This window comes from Leptodactylus fuscus, chromosome 2 (assembly GCF_031893055.1).
Source record: "Leptodactylus fuscus isolate aLepFus1 chromosome 2, aLepFus1.hap2, whole genome shotgun sequence".
NCBI classification, from domain to species: Eukaryota; Metazoa; Chordata; class Amphibia; order Anura; family Leptodactylidae; genus Leptodactylus; species Leptodactylus fuscus.
The window spans coordinates 147,114,339-147,137,409 of NC_134266.1; the positions used below are offsets into that span (position 1 = coordinate 147,114,339).

The window sequence follows — 23,071 nt, forward strand, 5'->3', positions numbered from 1 at the left end:
AGTTTTTTCAGTCTATACACATGAATGATGCTTGGACTTCTGCAAACCTGTTTCTGCTTCACTCATGGTCTTTTCTTGGACCACTTTTGTTAGTTATGACTACATACCAGGACCATCAGCACATGACCTGCCATTTAAGATATGCTCAGACCCAGTCATCCAGTTATTCTTCCTTTCAACACATCAACTTCAAGAACTGTCTGTTTGCTAAAACATGCCCACCCGTCGAGAGGTGCCATTGTCACAAAATAATCAATGTTATTCACTTAACTGTACAATATGGCTGATCAGTGCAGCTAGGTAGATAAGACAATAATATGTTTCTTCACCAACATCCTGCTCAACAATGAAAGATCCTTGTTGAAGTCAGAAACACCATATATCAGCCCTTTTAGTTTTGTTTATATACCCACTTACAGGATCAGGTTTCTGCCATGCATCCATTGAAAAAGACAATTTAAAGGATGGGTCAATGTCTTTTAGGCCAAACGGTTCTGCTAACGGTCCCAGTATTCCTGCTAGGCCTTAAACTGTCTATCCTTTGATATGCTTCCTATAAACTAATACAATACATCCTGATGTCTGCCAGAATTCATGTAGTATCCAAATGGAGGACACCAAGCCTTTCAATATCAGAAGTCATTAGATGCATTGATTCAATTATGCTCTTTGAAATGATCAACATCATCATATCTGATACTCGGACACACTCCAATAAGCTGTGGTCTCCTTGGGTCAATAGAGTTAACATCTTAAGCTTGTCATACTGTCTACAATTATAATTCTCATGTGAGGTGATCTGATATTGGCATCACTCACCTTAGGTAGAGGCGCATACTATAGGAAACAGTGCTATCCCTTTTTCCTTACCTGATTTATCTTCTGTTGCAAACATCTTTAATTGTACAGTTTACTTTATAAGTCTTACATAGACTGTTTTTGCACTATATTTAAATGTTCAATTTGCACATTTTCTACTGCTTACATTTAGGCTGAGGCCCCATGTTGCGACTGCGGCTGTTTTGTTGCAGATTCTGTTGCAGTTTTTGAGCCAAAGCCAAGAAAGGTTACAAAAGGAATGGGAAATATATAGAAAGTACTTATACTTCTACCTTCTGCTCAATACACTCCTGTCTTTGGCAAACAAAAAAAAAACAAAAAACAAAAAACGCAGCAAAGCCTGCAACAAAAGAAGCTATGTTTCCGCAACATAGGGCCTCAGCCTCAGTGAGTGTTCTTTATACCTGTCGATACCTGGTCCACTGCTTTATTGTATATTTACTGTGCATCTTGTTTCATTCAATAAATACCTTTAAAATTAAATTGTGTAAAACAGCTTACCTAAGAGTTTTACGGATCATATCTTCATCTGTGATTCCATAGTATGTTAATGTCTCATTCCACGTGGGATTCAGTGTGTTTCTCAGTGTTTTTGTTCTTAATTTATTTGCCTAAATTGAAACGAAAGAGAGTGGTTATAACATAAGTAGTGATAACAAGCCGCACTGAATATTTTCCATTTCATTACTTTCTTGGCTTTAATTGGCTCATTATTGCAGATTTAGTTTTAGTCTGAAGCTGCATGTTGAGAAAATGCATATCAATTATACCTGGTGTTTTCCTTATAGGTATTATGAAGGCAGAAAGTCCGCAGAGGAAAACGCTACGAAAACGCTGCATTTCGCTATATGGGGCTTTAGCCTCAAGCCGGTTGCACACGACCGTATGCTAACCACCAACCTTGAATAAATGGCACTGGTGGAAAATACATCTTATTTTCCCATGATTTAGCATAAACATTTCTTTGACTGAAAATCAGTTCCATTCATCTGAAGAGGGAAGCTCGTGGATTTCTGCAAGCCACATTTAGATGAATGGCACAGTCAAAGACATGTCTGCAACAAACCTGACATTACTGAGTCCAGTCTTAGAAACAACAAAAGGTAGGACAAACTAACTAATAAGCTCTTCTCCAAAAGAAAGAAAACTCCTCGAAAAAGAAGCAGAACCCATCTCCATACAGCTATTTTGGTTTATGCCCTTTGCCAGGTACAGAGCAGGGTATTGTTAAGTGCATGTGTATACTTTGGCACACTAAACATTTTTTTTTCCTATCCATGAATGTAGGTAATGTAAACTGAAAGATAACATGAACTGTATTCTGTTCCATAAATTTCCGATACAATGATGTGTAGTGAAGTTGCAATAGAAAGATAGAAAGGTATTTATTATGAGGGCTTTTATGTTCTACGGATAACATGTTACTTTATTATGGTTGTTAAATCTAAACACTTATGCTTGCCAATTGATGCTGTAGTGTCACAATATGTAGTGAAAAATGAAATAGTAAAACATACTTGTGATGACAGAAAATCAATTTCTTATTTTTTCTTCGGATTAAGGCAATTTTAATATAGAAGCTAACAGGGTCCAGAAAGCTTGTCATTTGTGAATGCATTTGTATTTTTTGTAGCTCATGTACAGTATATGGTTGGATTACTATATTCTATTGCTTTCCTATAGGTGTTGGTAAGAATGATAAGGATAAATATATCATAGAATACACTGATGAGCAAAATGGGAACAATGTTTTGAGTTTTTGACTTCAGGCTCCATATCTCACCATCCACTACAGCTTCCAACGTGAGACTACTATTATTTTATAGACAATCATCTTGGATATCTCATATATAAATTTGACTTACAACTATTTAGCATATGATTAGTTATGCAGATTCTTGTCATGTCACTCCATTGTTACTGTTTTGCTCCTGGTGGTGGAAAAATCTTTTTCTTCTTGTGTACTACTAATTACAACCTGTTCTCACATAATAGCTCAGTGTGTTATTAGGTTGACACCCAAGCAAAATGTCACTGTTAAATTGAGAATCAGCCATGAAGAAGATTTCCCAAGAAATGAGAAACAGTAGCATCCAGATTATTGATAGGGGTCTCGTGGCCAAGATGCTATTTGGCAATTTTCATGTGAGTGCATCATGTCCACCTCCTCCTCCCTCTGTACCTCTACCACCTGCTTAAAAAAATATTATTTTATTTGTTCTTAATTTTTTAGAAATTTTTTTTTTATTTCTTTATTTTGTTTTTATTTCATGTTATTATTTAAGTACTTTTCCTAATACATTGTTTGCAGGGCAATTGTCCTGTTATTATCTTCATTTCAGCCTTCTATCCCTTACTATTCCCATTTTATAGCCATTTTTGGGTCACCAAGTTCAGATTTCCATTGATTTCAATAGGTTTGGGTCAAGTTCTGGTACCTGAACTGAACTTTTGGGCAAAGTTTGGCTGAATTCGACTTCTACAGGTTCGCTCCACACTACTCGTCAGAGTACGCATGTTTACTGTTACAGGAATACAGCTAAAGGATCAACGGGGTCATGTGCCCGAGGTGCGGCTTTTTGAGGGGTGCGCCAAGAAAAACAATTTTATGTATTTAGATACAGAATAACTGCAGAGAACTGAACCTTTGCTACAGGTAAAGGAAATCTTTTTTCATTTCAGTATGTGCCAAATGTTTTGTACTGGTGGAAGGTCTGGACTGCAGCAGCACCTGAACTCTTCTTGCATTTGCAGTACATGGTATAGCATTGTCTTGCTGAAATATGCAAGGCCATCCCTGAAAGAGCATGGGTAATCTTTTCAAAATGTGTATGGCGCCATGCCATAGGGCCTAATGCAACTCTATACCATCAGAGATGTAGGCTTTTGAACTGTGCTCTGGATGGTTCCTCTCCTCTTGAGTCCACAAACACAGTGTCCATGGTTTCCTTATAGAATTCCGCATTTTGATTAATCTAACCACAGAACAGTTTTTCATCTCCACATTGATTTACAGTCTCATTTCATGGCTGTTTTTAATACAATGCTACCTGAGGGCCTGCATCACCAGCACCCAATATTGACTTGTTGCCTTGTTTCTTTTATTAGAATCACTTACTTTCTCATCCTTTTGATAACCCTGACCCAACTTTCTTGAGATGTGTTTCCTGCCAACATTTTCTAAACAAATTAATTTTTTTCAAATAAAATGGGAAAATGTTTAACTTTCAACCTCTAATATGTGTTCTGTGTTTTATTGTGAATAAAATATGGTTATATGAGATTTCCAGTTCATTGTATTCTTGTTTAGTATCCCAGCTTTTTTGGAACAACTTCTGCCTTGCAATGTCCTCTTTGAAATCAATGGGAAGTTGAAAAAAAAAGCACTAAACACTATGTTGTGTTTTCTCACACCTCCCGCTGAAATAAATGGAACAATTGGGAGGTGTTTTTGAGGTGCATTTTGAGGCAGATTCTGCCTCAAAATCTGATTGTAAAATGTTTAGTTATGTTTTAATCATCGGCTGTGCTAGTGTGACATACAGATTTTTTTTTTTTAAAGGGAGAATGTCATCATGAAATTCCGTATCAAATTAATAACAGAATCTTGTTGGGCTGCTTTGACACTTTTGAAAGATGTCTTATTCTGCATCTCCATTTCTTAGGGGCGTGAGCTAAAAAGCGCATTAGGGTATGTCTTCTACTGGGGCTTCACTCTTCACTTTAGATTACTGATCCTAACTGCAGACAAAGTGTGACAAAGTGTTAGTTTTACTCAAGCAATATGAGGAGGAGCTGGGCAGAAGTTAGAGGTGATTATCTAGAGTAGAAGTCCAGGAGGAGAAGAAAGGCCTCAAAAGCCATTTTCAGATAATTTTCATAAAAATGAAACCTAATATTAATGAAAATGGAGCCGTAATGAAGAAAAAGAAAAGTATCTTTTGAAAGTGTAGAAACAGCCCTATAAGGTACTGCTGACACACTTCCTTTAAGAGATATGGAACATTTTTGGTACATCTTAGAAAGCCTGTGTGCCAGAATTTGAATGTTATGGCAGCTATGAGCGTGTTTAATAACATTAAAATTGTTTATTAAAAAAAAAGGCAAGAACAACAAAAACTGTTAAGTTCCAAATTTTTGTATAAAAATATGTGACTCTTCTACGCCAAAAAATTGGCATCAATACAATCAATACATCGATGAATTGTCAAGTATGAGCGAGTTTATGTCAAGTTTACTGTACTCAAACATTTCTAGTTTTAGTTTTCTTTAACTTGGACATCAAAATTGTTCATAAATATTAGATAAATGATGGCCAATCTACAAATTAAAAAGGACATGTCAGTTCTCCTAAAACCTATAATACAGTAAATTCTGGTGTTACTGTTCCCTTTGTCATTGAGACTTGTCCACTCCCTACTCTTTCTGGCACTAACCAATCAGTGCTGACAGTATCAGACTGTGTAGGGGGAACACCCTATTGACGAGGGAAATGGTAAGCACCTAATTGTCAATTTAATCACAGAGGAACAGCACAACTCAGAAAGATGATCCATTTTTATTTTATAGAAAATGTAAATTTTTACTTAAAGAATTGATAAGCCCTCTTTAATCTGCCTGCAGATTAGGCACATTTTACTTGATACAGTTTTTATATCTTCTCATTCCTTCTAGTTCAGTATTTTCCACATCAGTTTTATCCATGGAATAGAAGAACACTGGGGAAGAATTTTACGATATAATATCTGTGTCTCTGGATTGTCCATTTTCTTTGAATATTTAATTGAAGCAGTTATCCTATGAATATTTTGAAGTATATGTCAACCTCATACTATGACAGTACCATCATTTTAGCAGTATTAGAGCAGGCTAAATTTATATTCACATTTAAGCTTTCACTCCAGGACTCCATTGAGATTTCCATTACCTCTGACAGTAAAAATAGCTCCTGTTGCACCTTGATGGACTCCAGTTGGACAGCATTATAAGTTAATAAGGTCCACTGGGCGTCATTGGATCTGTCATACAGTGGATCTGACATAGTGTTGCCAACTGATGATGACGCAGATCTGAACAGAGCTTTAGAATTCATTTGATATTCTGAATCATAGTATATTTACAATCTGAGAAAAACTGAATCTACAAAATCTATCAAGACGAACACTTTCTTAACCCTGTGTGTGGACTTTGTCATTTACTGAGGCAGAAAGATTGTTGAACCAGAGGCAACTACCAGATGAATTCAGCTGAAGCTTTAATTAAATCTAAGCTGTAGGACTGTGGAGCAATTTCTACTTCGACTGCTTGAAGAGCCAGATAGCTAGCAGCGCCGACACTTCTCACTTTAATGAGTTTTGATTAGATCGATAAATAAAAAGTTTTGTGCAGTGACTTACACAGGATATGAATCAACATTTCACACTTTTAGTACAAAAAATGTGTTTTTTCTACCCGCACAAAGACATTCCTATAAAGACTAGAAAAGAATTCTCCTGCAGGGAATCATGGTAGACCGCTAAGAATGGTTTTCATATGAATAGGTGAGTGATACTTATAAACAATGAAAAGTCCAAGTCCAGTTTCTTTTAGTCCAAAACAAAGGTAGAGTTTTATTTTCACTCAAAAAGGTAGTGCAGCAACAAAAGAAACAATACAAAAATAAATACCTGTCCGGCTAGGCTCTAACTAAACATAGAATAGGTTACCTCACCTAGAATAACAGAAATCCAAAAGCCAGTAGAATCATTCAGGACACTGCTCCAAAAATATGACCTCTGTGTCAGCTCTCCAGCCAAACTCTGCCAAAGTGTTGCTGCTGGAGCTGACTTCTTAAGCCTCCTTGACGAGGAGACTCTCTACAGTTGAGTCGCTGCCGAAACATCCCCAAAGTGTGGACTGGAGGGGGGTGGAATGACAGGTCCCACTACCAATCCTACCTGTCATTCCTAAAAATTCAGCCCAGTACTTAGCATTTACCAAAATACTCAGCAAACGAAAGTTATCTGCTGAGAACAAACAGTCCTGGAGTTTTCTCCTCTCACCCCCTCCATTACCTGACCAGCCATCGGCTTACAATAATTAACTAATCATACAAGTTTTTATATTAGTAAATTATAAGTCATAATGAAACAAGACATCATTTACAAATGATATGAGCTAAAATTAAACAATATATCTCTAACATCATGCAGTTTTGCATGATGACATTCTAAGTTCATGCTTACTGTGATTGAATATTCAATGCAATAAAATAATGGATCAGATTTACTAAAGTTATACACTATAAACTTATTCTGTCTGAAAAATTGCCAGATTTTCACAGTGTTGTATAGTTAGACTATAGTCATCTTTATTAGAGATGAGTGAACAGTGAAATATTCTAGATTCGATATTTGTTTCAAGTAGAGCCTCAATATTCGACATTTCAGGGGAAACCACTATTCGAATAAAGGAGAGTCACCAAGTCCACGAATAGCAGGAGGAGAGTGTTTAGGAGGAGCGCTGTGCAGTTAAAGCGCATGGACCCCATTATAGTCTATGGGGACCATGCGCTTTAACTGCACAGCGCTTGCAGTTGCGCTGATAAAAAGTCAGCTCCCTTGTAATCGCAAGCTGCCAGCTCTCCCGACTAGCAAGGACGAGCCTGCTGCAGAAACAGCGTTTATTTGCCGCAGGCTCATCCTTCCTAGTCGTGAGAGCTGGCAGCTTGCTGTTACGAGCGAGCTTACTTTTTCTCATAGGAATGAATAGACCAGCGTTGATTGGCCAGTGTACAGCATTCCACCAATCAACGCTGGTTCTGCCGGAGGCTCGTCTGTGAGGAGGCGGAGTCTAAGATCGGACCACAGCAGTCTCCATTGTGGTCCGATTTTAGACTCTGCCTCCTCACAGACAAGCCTCCTGCAGAACCAGCGTTGATTGGCCGAATGCTGTACACTGGCCAATCCACACTGGTTAATTCATTCCTAATAGAAAGAGAGTCAGCTCCCTCATAACAGCAAGCTGCCAGCTCTCCCAGCTAGCAAAGACGAGCCTGCGGCAAATAAACACTAGTTCTGCAGCAGGCTCGTCCTTGCTAGTCAAGAGAGCTGGCAGCTTGCTGTTATGAGGGAGCTGACTCTCTTTCTATTAGGAATGAATTGACCAGCATTGATTGGCCAGTGTACAGCATTTGGCCAATCAACGCTGGTCCTGTCTGGCTCGTCTGTGAGGAGGTGGAGTCTAAAATCGGACCACAATGGAGACTGCTGTGATCCGATCTTAGACTCCGCCTCCTCACAGACGAGGCTCCGGCAGAACCAGTGTTGATTGGCCGAATGCTGTACACTGGCCAATCAACGCTGGTCAATTCATTCCTATGAAAAAAAGTCAGCTCCCTCATAACAGCAAGCTGCCAGCTCTCCTGACTAGCAAGGACGAGCCTGCTGCAGAAACAGCGTTGATTTGCCAAATGCTATACACTGTATAGCATTCGGCCAATCAACGCTGGCTCTGAATTGAATATTTTCTGTGAATAGCTAGTAGTATTCGATCGAGTACAAATATTTCGAATACCGATGTATTCGATCGAATACTACTCACTCATCTCTAATCTTTATTAGTAAAGTTTATATAACCTTTTTATTGGCTTACTTTGAACCAAAACTTTACGACATTTTTTTGTGCATCATAGGGCATTTTAGCCAGGCTCTATTTTTTTAGCATTCATAACCACATGTTTGGCAAGTTGAAGAATTTTAGCCCAAATTAGATATGACAAAGATGCTCCACAAATGTGCTGTATTGTGCCAAAGATGTTCCATGTTTATACCAGGGCCAAGTTATAACTACAATAGTAATTCTGGGCCAATATGTGAAATTATTAATAGTGAAATATGTGAAAATATTACAAGTCAATGGATTGGGAAAGTACCAGTTGAGTAATGTGAATGGGTTCTATTCTAATTAATCTGTACATTCTATTGGTGTCTTGGAAACTGTACATACTAGTGTGCAATAGCAGTCTAAGTGGAAATACACTGTAAATGCCCCAATACAAAATCTGTAACAGGGAATTGGAGCAGCTATATCAGGTTTATATTATTGGTATTTTCCTGTGACTAAGGAGGGTATAAGCCCTCTCAGGTGCCAGGGCATCCCAGATCCTCTTTCTTTAATTCTCTGACCTAGACATATACTCGCATAGGTATTGAATTGACAGAAAAGTCATAAATCTATTAAGCTGAACTTTTCATATACAGAGCTAAATAATTAATAAGGTTGAAAAGAGATCGTGATCTATCAAATCAAACCTATAATTCTACAGAGTTGACCCACAGGAAACAAAATTCCATATGAAACAAACACCAGTTGTTCAATATTAAATAAGATTTCCTTCGTGACTCCTTATACGACAATCAGAATACATTTCTGGACTGACATTCCATTTCCGGAAATCTAGGAACTATAATTGCTTTCACAGCAAAAGTCTACATATGATGATGAGAAATTCATTATATCAAATGCCTCCTTATCATGGTTACAGCCCTAGGTGTAAGTCAGAAAGGTTACTATGTCTCTTTAAAAAGACGTTGCCTTTTCAGGCCACCTTGAGGTATAGGTATAAGCAAATAAGTCATTTTGAAAAGTTGTTCCCTATAGATCAATGGTTTTCCTGAAACCTAGATTTATAATCAGGGAATAAAGCCAATCCACGATATCTCCTGTAAGAACAAGGAGAAACTGAGCCGATCCTCGCATAATGTATCAGGAGATTTTTAAGAATTGTTACAGACAGACAGATGTCTGCTCAGGGCTCGTTCACATCTGCGCCCAGTCTCCATTCTGCAGGTTTCCGTTTCCTGCACAAAACAGGGCAGGAGACGGAAACCTGCAGGACTCTTTCATACCCATTCATTTGAATGGGTATGAAAGATGTTCAGCATGAGCGCCGGTGAGCGTTTTATGCTCTCCGCCGCGAAACCGTTTTTTTTTCAAATCGGACACAGAGTCGGACATGCAGTACTCTGTGTCTGATTTTAAAAAAATGGTTTTGCGGCGGAGAGCATAAAACGCTCACCGCCGCTCACGGCTGGACTCGCTCTGACAGCTTTCCGTTTTCTACATGCAGAAGACGGAAAGCTGAGAACAGAGACCTGAACACAGGTGTGAACCTAGCGTCACCTGGGAGGGTTGTGAGGATGTCACAACAACCCAACAGCAACAACACATAAAACAGCCTGGGAGGGTGAGCCAGGTATACAGGCAGCAGCCGGAGAATGTCCCAAAGACGTGAAGATGACCACAGGAAAAGAAGACCAATCTGACTGGATAAGGTCAAGGACAGTGCTCACCCAGAATATTCAGGAACCTTCTTTATTGGACAACAATCAATGTAAATAGCACAACGCGTTTCAAACCCATAGGTCCTTTGTAAAGTGCATACGTACTGGCCTGGATGGCTTGAAACCTCTTTCAATTCACTCTTTTTTGCAGCAGGATCCAAAAGATGTGATATAATACAGTTACAACAGTTATAAGACAGTTACAATAAATTTTATAATCTTCTTTGAGTTTAGCTACATATGATTTTTTTTAAAGTAAAATTTACCCATTAAAACATGCCCTTTAACAGTCTTCCTTAGGGACATTTTATCCTAGAAAAGTTCTTAAGCAATTAGCCAAGATAAAGATGTAATCACTGGCAAATATGTGTTGGGGTCATGCTACAGCCCAGTGGAAAAGACTAAAGAAGTAAAAGATGGTTTAAAATTAATGAATGTGAATAGCAAATCTATGCTGTTTCCAGGCTATTCAAAATTCAATTTTTTTAAGTTTTCTTTGAAGTTCTCCAATTTTTGCTTCCACATTCAAAGCTGGACTATATAAAGGAACACGCTGCAATTTCCACTTGCCATTTTTTCTTTCAGAAGAAATTCATCATTTTTAATGAATAGTAGGATAAAAAAAAGTCTTTACACAGTATAATAAAAACTTCCAAACCTGACATTGTAGAAACAGGTTTTAAGCTAATTGAGCCACTCCTATGCCGCTTATTTATTGCTCAGTTCCAGAAACCTTTCTTTGTAACTGCTGAATAATTATTTAGTTGGAAAACTTGCTGATAACAGGACGGGTGAAATGTATTCATAGTCTATTCAGTATTTAACTAGAATTATTCCATCAGTACATTTGACTTTATAATGAGTAAGAGAGGACATTCCCGCTATTATCCATTGTTTCATTGCAAGAGATTAGGTTGAGGTACATTGAGTAAAGTCAGCCATGTACTTTAAATTGCTGTCAGCTAATGGTGGCTGTGTTCCCCATACAGAGGCACACTCGGCTTGGCTTTAACCATGAAAAAAAGTATTGGCAATTGAAATCCAACTGTTCATTGTTATCTCCCAAAACATCTGTTGTTGGGGAATTGGCAGGAGGTCCCCCATACACATTAAATGGTCAGTCGAGCCTGCTAATACACATATAAATTGTTGGCCAACTTTACCATGGTCCAAATTTTATATCTGCCCTTGATCTGTATATTAAAGGGATTGTCCAGACAGAATTGGACTACCCCATTAACTTTTAAATCAGTCAGGGCAGTGAACCAAATAAAAAGAGTTGCATAATCACCTGTCCTAGTTCTTCTGCTTCAGCAGCTTCTCCCGGGTCTCTTCCTGAGTTCCGCTGAGGACAAACAGTGGCCTCAGCAGGACTCAGGAAGAAAGCCGTGAAGTCACAGGTAGTGACATCTCATGCTCGTCAGGGATTAGCCTTAGCCAATCAGTGGTTTCAGCAGAACCCTGGCAGAGACCCATTGAGCAGAAGGACTGGAACGTACCAGTAGGACATCAGAGCATTGGGAACAGGTGAGTATTAATTATTATTATTATTATTATTATTTTTTCACTGCCCTCGGTTGATTTAAAAGCTAAAGGGGTTGTCCAGTTTTGCATGGACAACCCCTTTAATATTTTATAATATATTTGTGTTGCCCAACGATCAGCCATTTCTTCTCCATGTCATCTTTATTTTATCAGCATTTAAAGTGTGTTTTCAATTTCATCATCTTTGTGGCTGCTACCAGCACATTCCCTGACAATGATTCCCCTCTATATACACTGTCTTCCAGTATATAACTCATAGTAGCCACTCCTATCTAACAATCTCTGCTGTGAATTTAGAGATCTGTTGCACCAGGTAAATCATATCTTCTACAAAGATGAACTTTCAGCCCAGTAAAGGACACATCACTGATTCTCCAAGATTTAGACTCCATCAGACCAGAATTGTAGTAGATATATGTCACACTTCTAACAAAAAATGACCATGACCACTTCTTATGAACAAGCACAAATCCAGGGATACCTGGTGTCCTCCGTCCCGTCCATATTGGTGCAGTCATAGTCTGTAATAAACATGCCTTTGGCCATGTCTTTTTAATATTACAGTAACATATAGTAAGAGGACAGCGTGAGAAAATGACTAACAGACCGTCTGAAATGAGATGAGAATCATTCAGGGAATATACTGTAGTCTGGGAACTCAACTTTTACAAATTTCGTCATGCTAAATAGAAAAACAAAACTCACTGATCCAAATAAGACCATGGATACAAAGATACAGTACCACGCTCAAGGCTTCAGCAACGCTGTGTGGTAGTTATGCTAAACCTGAAGTATGCTTGTATCATATTTGGCACATATTTCATAATAGATGACTTCAGAGTGATATTTAAGCATGTCTTAAGATATCCAGGTAATGCAAATGAACAGTATGAAAACTAAATGAATCTTACCTTACTAGCTCCTGGAAGTAAATGTAATTTAACATATGGATCAGCCAGTCCATTGTGGTCCATAGGCTTCAGGCCCTTTAAAAACAATAGAGATGAAGGTTACACACACTGTACATAGCCTTATTTATTAACTATTATGCTGCGAATGCTACCAAGGTATGGAAATATAGTTTTGTTTGATACATATATTAATATCAAACTCCATGACCAACATATAGTATAATAATATAGTAGTATACTAGTATAGTACCAATAAATAATAGTATATACAGTGTCAAAAATGTGAGGTAATATTGCCTATGTGAAATCCCTGATTGCTTGCTACATAAAACAACCAAAATTTAACATTTCAATGATAAAAACATTTACTAAAGAGGACCTTTCATGGATTTGGGCACATGCGGTGTTATACAACGCCGGAAAAACAACAGTGCACTGCATTCAGCGCACTGTCGGCTTTCCTGATCTGTGCCCCGGGTGAAGAGCTATCAGTGCCGGTACCGTAACTCTTCACAGTTAGAAGGGCGTTTCTGATAGTCTGTCAGGTATGTCCTTCTGCACAGCAGCGCCAATAGCGCTGTACAGTGTGAGCAGGGAGGAATGCCCCCTCCCCTCCTGATAATACTCGTCTATGGACGAGCACTCATTCAGACCCAATAAAATGTACCTGGAATCATACAGGAGAATAATAGACTTCCATTATGATGGACTGTACCACACAGACGCTCCACAGGGACAGACAGAAACTTCACCATTAACCCCTGAAGAGTAGAGAGGCTTCATCTGACATAACTATGGACACGGATCTCACAGCTCAGCCTCCCTAACTGTATATTTATAGCCTTAGATTATTTAGGGGAATATAGAGAGAAGAATAATTACTGTACACTGCCCCACAGCAGGCAGATATAGTACAGTCTCTAGCTGCCCATGTCATGTTGTGCTGAGGCTTCATAGGCTTCATAACGAGCGTATAGGAAGAGATATAAAATTCAAGATGGAGTCTGCTGAAAAGCTGAGAACATATGAGGGTAGTATACATGAGACAAGCCTGGAGAGCGACAAATAGTCAGGTAATAGATGAACGGATGACAGATATGGACATGGTGCACCAAACAGCTAATCTGAATATGGCAGAGAGATTGCACTTTGACTCAAACAAATATGTTCACGATGTTAATGGCGCCTATAATAAAATATAAATGGTTTAGAACTGACTTGGGTCAACAAGGGTCATGTTTTGTTGATGTGGTTGTCTGAAAGCTCGCTTTTCTGTGGGATGAGTTGTGCTTTGCAATTTGCATTATATATCTCACCTATTTCTTAATTCTTTCAGGAATGGAATAGACAAAAAGCATCTGTAACTGGTTATATTTATTCTGTTGGTCAGTACCTGATATAAATATTTTTTATTCTACTGTTTATAAAAATATTTAATTGTTGTCAATGTCTTAATTTCTACTATTTTGGAGTACCAACAATTTTTTTATTTTGTTGGCCGCCTCAGGTTCCGGTCCAAAATATGGGTAGCCGCGACTGAATGCGACTATTCAGTCAATGCTGAATAGAAATATTACGAGTCTGAAAGATACAGTGAACAGGATGGAATGAGGATTAAAGGGGTATTCCCATAACTCTTGTTCTGCAGCCTGAAGGGTCTTTACTCTCTTCACTTCCTGGATTTCTCGCACATTGGTGGGCCGGGTTTCACTTGCTCTATCTGCTATGATCCACAGTATGACGCTGATGTGTAAACTGATGTAGCAGAGCTGGATTTGAGTCAGCTTGCATTACATACAGAGGTAACGGACTCCTCATCTCAGCCCTTATCAGCCAAATTCAAATAAACCGGCTGATAAATGGAAAAGCTGAGGATAGACAGCACAGTAATCCCAGAGCTCTCACCTCCCCCTCCCCTATATGAGGAACTCTGTTGTTTGTCAGCTCCTCCCCCCCTGAGAGCAGGCAGCTACATCACTTGACAAATGAGCAGATAAGCCCAAGGGCCAGTGTCAACAATTAAGTGAATAAATTAAGATAGCGGCCAAACAAAGCAGTTTTGATAAACCAATGTATTTAGGAAAAGTCTTAAATCCACATAAACTAGCAGTATAGATAGGATCCTTGTTATGGGATAACCCCTTTAATTTAAAGCCTGAAATCCGGTTTAGAACTGCTGCTTTGGAATCCAATGATTTACATCCTTAGAGGTTAAATGGATTTAAAATAGATACAGCAATAAAAATAGATGGTTGGCAATCCGCCAAATTTATAATACCTTTTAGTCAATATTGCTATTCCTTGCTTTCTTAAATACCAAGATCTATTTTCCTATCTATCCATCTTTTTTATTTCTACATGTTAATGTTTTTTTTTTTTTGTGTGTTTAATTTCCTGAGTTGAGGATATAATCAAAGGTAGGCAGATTTTATCAGGTAAGCAGCTCCTCACTGTGAGACCGTCAGGAGCTCCCCCGCACTTGGTCGTTTCAATTGATCTTCTAATTATCCCCTGATGCGAAGTGCGTTGGTAGGGAAGGAGATATTAACAGAGCAATTTTAGGGTCAGCATTGGAACAGCCCTTGTAAGGGCGGGAGTTAATATGCTTGGGTGACAGGTTTATAAAGGGTTAAGCTCCTGCACCCATCCTTGGTTCCCTTTGCATTTGAATAAATTGTGGCCCTAAAGGTGGGGTATGACACCCTTCAACTGGAAGGGGTAAGAGCGTTCCAATTGTTTTCTGATTTTTATACCATCCAAATTGGGGATGGTATACATTTGCTGCACATTTGAGGGTTTATAATATAATACTAAAAATACACGAAACGTATGAAAGTGAAAATGAAACGTACCATACTTAGGGGACATTCACACTACCGTTGGTGTCCGCTCAGCAGTGTCCATGGCTATTGTCCGTAACTGATACCCATCAGTTACTTCTGTTATTTTGTGTCCGTTTATTTTCTGCGCATGCTCAGAAAACATAAACAGCAAAAAAAAAAAAAAAAAACCCTGGACAGTATAAAAAAAACAGACACTCAGGGCTCGTTCATCTGCGCCCCGGTCTCCATTTTGCAGGTTTCCGTTTCCTGCCTGAAACTGGACAGGACATTTTTCAAACCCATTCATTTGAGTGGGTTTGGAAAGTGTCCAGCAGTGAGCACCTGTGAGCATTTTATGCTCTCCGCGGCAAACTGTTTTTTTTAACCGGACGCAAAGTCGGACTTGCAGAACTTTGTGTCCGGTTAAAAAACCCGGTTGCGGCGCAGAGAGCACAAAACGCTCACCAGTGGCCAAGCTCATGGCCGGACACGGTCTGCCAGGTTTCCGTCTTCTGTCAGCAGAAGACGGAAACCTGAAAACAGAGATCGGGCACTCGTGCGAACCCAGCGTAACTGATGCTAACTGACACCAACTGATGCTAACTGATACTAATGTGTCCGTTTTTTAACTGATCCATTGTATGGATCAGATAAAAAAATGGACACATTAACATCAGTTAGCATCACTTAGTGTCAGTTGATATCTGTTATGATAGGTGTCCGTTTTTTTTCTGTTAAACGGACACCTTCATAACGGAATCCAACGGTAGTGTGAACCCTGCCTAACAGTGACCAACTGGTACAGTGGGATAGAGGACCTTGCCTGCAAGGGCTTACAATCTTTGAATGTATACGAGGTCCATACCTACATTTCCATATATATGTCTCCTAGTTAAAGGGGTCTGATTATAATTAATCAATTATTTGGTGAATAGTTTTGCATAAGTGCCATGTGACCTGTTACTATGACTTCTGCCCATGACAGGTAGATATACAGTACAGACCAAAAGTTTGGACGCACCTTCTCATTCAAGAGCTTTCTGTATTTTCATGACTATGAAAATTGTAGATTCACACTGAAGGCATCAAAACTATGAATTAACACATGTGGAATTATATACTTAACAAAAAAGTGTGAAACAACTGAATATATGTCTTATATTCTAGGTTCTTCAAAGTGACCACCTTTTGCTTTGATTCCTGCTTTGCACACTCTTGGCATTCTCTTGATGAGCTTCAAGAGGTAGTCACTGGAAATGGTCTTCCAACAGTCTTGAAGGAGTTCCCAGAGATGCTTAGCACTTGTTGTAGCTTTTGCCCAGTGCCGCACCTCCCATGAGGCGGCCTTTTTTGTTAAGTATATAATTCCACATGTGTTAATTCATAGTTTTGATGCCTTCAGTGTGAATCTACAATTTTCATAGTCATGAAAATACAGAAAAGTCTTTGAATGAGAAGGTGTGTCCAAACTTTTGGTCTGTACTGTATGTATAGGTATGTCTATATATATATATGTAGGTATATTTTGTCATTGAATCATGAAAGCATAATTTCCAATAGCAGCAGGGGAAACGAGAGCTCAGATCACCTGTATGCTTATTTGGGAAATAAAGAAACATAAGACCTACTAAGGGTATACTGTGACTCTAGGGGTACCTGCAATAAACGCATGCTGTGCTTTTAATGTAGAGCATAAAGTATGACCATAACTTTTAGTATGTTGAATAGGCATTTGGGTTAGTTACAGTGATTTAGAGAACCTATGCCAATGGTTTACATCTTCCAAAACCCATAGGGAAATAATGCTACCTTCATAAAAAAAAGCTAAGATACCAATGTAACTATATAATCTCTAATGAAATGTTAATTCAACTGCTTGGGTTCACTAACTGCAGATCATTATTTAGAGAGCACCTTTGAGGATTACAAGAGAGACATATCATTCATAGCTAATGTGTCTTGTCAAATGTGATGTTGCAAAAAGGAAACAATTTAGTCTGCTGAAGGTTGTGACACTTTAGTGAAATGGACCAGGTTTAAAAAGATACAGATTCTTAAGTACAGTACTTTGAAAACAGTTAAACTATTTTTTCTTAGTCTACAATTGATTCTAATATTCTTTGTATGCCACTGAAATGTTATAAAAATATATCACATTGCAGAAAGTCAACTTAAACCTTGCCACATCTTTGCATGTGGATAAAGGTTCTAGCACAATAGTTGCTAGTATAAGAATAGGCTAAATATAATACTATCAGCATTACCTACTTAACATACTTACGCTAGGTTTACACCTGTGTTCTGGTCTCCGTTCTGTGCTTTCTGTATTCTGCATGCAGAAGACGGAAAGCACAGACCCGGTCCAGCCGTGAGCGGTGGTGAGTGTTTTATGCTCTCCGCCGCAAAACCGTTTTTTTTTAATTTGGACACAGAGTACTGCATGTCCGACTCTGTGTCCGGATTAAAAAACCCAGCTTTGCGGCGGAGAGCATAAAACGCTCACCGCCACTCACGGCCGGACAGCTTTCTCACCCATTGAAATGAGTGGGTGAGAAAGACTCCTGCAGGTTTCCGTTTCCTGCTCTGTTTTATGCAGGAAACGGAAACCTGCATAACGGAGTGCTGGGCGCAGATGTGAACGAGCCCTTAAAGGGGTTTTCCGGGCAAAACATCTTTTAAAAAAAAAAAGGTTAGCTAGTGTTATTAAGGAGTTAGTACAGGGGTAGGGAACGTACGGCTCTCCAGCTGTTGCAAAACTACAACTCCCAGCATGCATACTTGCTCTTCTGTTCTTGGAACTCCCATGGAAGTGAATGGAGCATGTTGGGAGTTGTAGTTTCACAGCAGCTGGAGAGCCAAAGGTTCCCTATCCCTGAGTTAGTAAGTGCTCCCAAATACCTTTACCAGTATTTTCAGTCATTTCTGGGTTCTCTGGGGGCTGGTGCCTTCCTCTACATTAGTTTACTTGATGTAGCTTCCTGTGCTTTTATCCTACAACTACCATGATGCATGGCATTACCTACTCACACTACCTCCCTCTCACTTCCTTATACCCCCTCCCTGTCTCCCTAGCTATCCCTCTTACTGCTATCCCTTCTCATCTAATTCAGCCCACCCCATAATACTTACCTGTCTTCCTGTCCAGACTTTCTGAGCACAAGAGATGTCTTCCTTCTGTGAGGATGGCTCCTCCTCTTCTTTCACTTCAGGACAGGAAGACAAGTAAATATGATGAGGTATGTTGGGGGGGTAGTTTTGGTGATCTTCCATTTCCAGAAATTTGGAAATGGAACGTTGCCAGATAATCAGAAAATGTTCCTGTGGTGGTCAGTTGACCACCCGGGCGATACCGGTAAATAAACAGTCTTGGTAAACTAAGTTATTTTGAAAGCATGCAGAGGAAGAGTGTTTTGGTTAAAGTATAAATTTCATTTTATTTCGGACAACCCCTTTAAGAACATAGTTACATTTTGGATGTTTTTATCAAATAACATCGCTTGCTATATAAGGCAGTCAGTATAAGAAGTAATGTCCCATGATAACTTATATTACTACAATTTGCCTGTCATATTGCCTTCCAGGAAGTAATTCACATCATGTGAAAGAATAATGCGGAAACAGAAAATCAACTATAGCATTAAAATTGCCTGCATAATATATTGTCCTATGTACTACTGTAGCTACACAGTCCCATGTAAACTGTGATAAATTACTGTATCCATACTGGCATCTTTCTATCATAGCCATAAGTAACTTTTTCAGCAATTTGTGGTATAGTATTGCCTCTGTAGTATCAGATCAGACCAGAACACATTCATGCACCACAAGCGTCAGTGAGCCTTGAATGCTTCATTGGTTGTCTATCTTTAGATCAATTTTGGCATGTACTTATCACTGTTTAGTGAGGAATCCACAAGAATTTCTATTTTGGAGACACTCTAATTGTCTAGGCATCACAATTTGGCTCTTATAACAGAAAAAAATGAGAGTCCTCAGTAATTGACACCTATTAAAGGGGCTCTATCAGCAAAATCATGCTGATAGAGCCCCACATATGCGTGAATAGCCTTTAAAAAGGCTATTCAGGCACCGCTAAAGGTATATTAAACTACCCCCGTTTTAAAATAAAACCCTAAAATAGAATATGTTCAACTTACCGAACGTGCACGGGGGGCGAGCATTCAGGGTCTGACATCATCTTCAGCCACGCCTCCTCTTCCAGCGATGTCTGACTCGCGAACTGACATTGATAAAAAAAAATGGCGCGGGCGCATGCGCAGTAGCAGTAGTAGAAGCAGCATGCTACTGCGCATCCACCCATCCACCTGCGCCATTTATTATCAATGTCAGTTCGCCAGTTAGACGGGACCCGAGCACAAGTTCAACCCTGGTAAGTTGAACATATTCTGTTTTAGGGTTTTATTTTAAAACGGGGAGGGGGGGGGGGTGTTAGTTTAATATAACTTTAGCGGTGCCTGAATAGCCTTTTTAAAGGCTATTCACACATACAGTCCTATGAAAAAGTTTGGGCACCCCTATTAATCTTAATCATTTTTAGTTCTAAATATTTTGGTGTTTGCAACAGCCATTTCAGTTTGATATATCTAATAACTGATGGACACAGTAATATTTCAGGATTGAAATGTTTATTGTACTAACAGAAAATGTGCAATATGCATTAAACCAAAATTTGACCGGTGCAAAAGTATGGGCACCTCAACAGAAAAGTGACATTAATATTTAGTAGATCCTCCTTTTGCAAAGATAACAGCCTCTAGTCGCTTCCTGTAGCTTTTAATCAGTTCCTGGATCCTGGATGAAGGTATTTTGGACCATTCCTCTTTACAAAACAATTCAAGTTTAGTTAAGTTTGATGGTCGCCGAGCATGGACAGCCCGCTTCAAATCATCCCACAGGTGTTTAATGATATTCAGGTCTGGGGACTGGGATGGCCATTCCAGAACATTGTAATTGTTCCTCTGCTTGAATGCCTGAGTCGATTTGGAGCGGTGTTTTGGATCATTGTCTTGCTGAACTATCCATCACCAGTGTAACTTCAACTTCGTCACTGATTCTTGAACATTATTCTCAAGAATCTGCTGATACTGAGTGGAATCCATGCGACCCTCAACTTTAACAAGATTCCCGATGCCGGCATTGGCCACACAGCCCCAAAGCATGATGGAACCTCCACCAAATTTTACAGTGTGTAGCAAATGTTTTTCTTGGAATGCTGTTTTTTTGGACGCCATGCATAACGCCTTTTTGTATGACCAAACAACTCAATCTTTGTTTCATCAGTCCACAGGACCTCTTCCAAAATGAAGCTGGCTTGTCTAAATGTGTTTTTGCATTCCTCAGGCGACTCTGTTTGTGGTGTGCTTGCAGAAACGGCTTCTTTCTCATCACTCTCCCATACAGCTTCTCCTTGTGCAAAGTGCGCTGTATTGTTGACCGATGCACAGTGACACCATCTGCAGCAAGATGATGCTGCAGCTCTTTGGAGGTGGTTTGTGGATTGTCCTTGACTGTTCTCACCATTCTTCTTCTCTGCCTTTCTGATATTTTTCTTGGCCTGCCACTTCTGGGCTTAACAAGAACTGTCCCTGTGGTCTTCCATTTCCTTACTATGTTCCTCACAGTGGAAACTGACAGGTTAAATCTCTGAGACAACTTTTTTGTATCCTTCCCCTGAACAACTATGTTGAACAATCTTTGTTTTCAGATCATTTGAGAGCGGGCTGTCCATGCTCGGCGACCATCAAACTTAACTGAACTTGAATTGTTTTGTAAAGAGGAATGGTCCAAAATACCTTCATCCAGGATCCAGGAACTGATTAAAAGCTACAGGAAGCGACTAGAGGCTGTTATCTTTGCAAAAGGAGGATCTACTAAATATTAATGTCACTTTTCTATTGAGGTGCCCATACTTTTGCACCGGTCAAATTTTGGTTTAATGCATATTGCACATTTTCTGTTAGTACAATAAACCTCATTTCAATCCTGAAATATTACTGTGTCCATCAGTTATTAGATATATCAAACTGAAATGGCTGTTGCAAACACCAAAATATTTAGAACTAAAAATGATTAAGATTAATAGGGGTGCCCAAACTTTTTCATAGGACTGTATGTAGGGCTCTATCAGAATAATTTTGCTGATAGAGTGTCCCTTTAATGGCTAACTGAAAATATGATGACAAATAGCAAACTTTCGAGACTACTTAGGTCTCTTCATCAGACATGGTATAACACAGCATCTGAAGACTAACATATTTATGCACAAAAAGACATAGGAGCATCAACTTTAAGAACTGAATGTTCACTTGTTGCCTGTTATATTCCGCCTCCTCACAGATACCATTGCCACAAGATTATCAATGCTACTCTTTACCTTTCATTCGAGTTAATGTTATGATTTATCAATATATATTACATATCTACCATATGCACAATAGCACTGTACAAATATCTGTGATAAGCTCAGTCAATAAGTGGCATATCTTAACATATAAAATAAAGTATTCTTAGTTATTCCTTAACCTCAGTAGAAGTTATATACTGCAGTATAAAGTGTGGCTCCCCCAGAGTCAGCTGTATGCTCTGGAATGTAGAGGACACACACATTATTCTGCAGTAGTGGCTGTTGAGCCTCCCCCCCCCCCACTTCTTGTATCTATTCCGGTTAGACTGACCTCTTTTTTTACATCATTATTTATTTAGATGAGGTCAGGTCCATCTCAGAAACTTTCTTGCCCACCTTCCATTTCTATTTAGTTTTCTTTATGATAATGGTGCTCTAACTAAGTGGTATATAAAGAATAAAAGATGGAATGCATTATAGACTAGAATAAATTTTGCCTATCCTTATCACACGATAGTTAAATAATAAATTTTTTTTAAAATTTAGTTACTATTCACACAAGTCACAGCCAGCAAATTACATAAAATAGGTTGGTAACCATCGGTGGATGTCACGTGCAGTGGCCGTCTATTCTAATATCTCAAAAGAAAGACTTGGCTATAGCCAGTGGCGTAACTACCGCGGAGGCAACGGAGTCAGCTGCCACAGGGACTGGGACATTAGGGGGCCCGGAGACAGCCGCTACCGCTGCGTTTTTTTCTTTTTTCTTAATAGGATGTTACCAGCTGGAGTCCAGCCGGTAAGGGCCCTATTTACTTACCGATCCTGGCTGGGCCGGGATTGGTAAGTGACACCGTGGGCCCTGCAAAGACTATTATTATACTCGGGGGTCTGCAAATAATGTCTCCAGGCTCCGGGAAGGCTTCGGCCTAGTTGTCTGATGTCTCTGACCTCCCATGACCCCGGCCTGCTTCCCGGGTCATGTGACTTCCGACGTCATTGAAGAAGGACGACGGTGGAGGCTGACAGTGTAGGAGCCAGGGGACAGGTAAATAACAGTAGTTTTTTATGTTTTTATTCCCCCAGATCTCCGATTATTTTACTCTGGGGTCTGAAAAGACCTCAGAGTATAATAATTGTTTATGGGTGTCCACAGTGGAGCATAATACTGTGTGCAGGGGCCACTAAGGGACATAATACTGTGTGCAGGGGCCACTATGGGGTATAATACTGTGTGCAGGGGCTATTAAGGGACATAATACTGTG

At 39.3% G+C, this 23,071-nt stretch overlaps 1 protein-coding gene across 2 annotated transcripts in view; it reads right to left on the reverse strand.

Moving 5' to 3' along the window:
- The window catches only part of DOC2B (double C2 domain beta), a 528,819-nt gene that overhangs the window by 244,064 nt on the left and 261,684 nt on the right, over positions 1–23,071 (reverse strand). For both annotated transcript variants that reach the window (XM_075264915.1, XM_075264914.1), the window contains 2 exons: positions 12,620–12,694; positions 1,342–1,451 (listed from right to left, as the gene is read on the reverse strand). In XM_075264915.1, the coding sequence (XP_075121016.1) occupies positions 1,342–1,451; positions 12,620–12,694 (185 nt within the window). The remainder of the gene's footprint in view (positions 1–1,341; positions 1,452–12,619; positions 12,695–23,071) is intronic.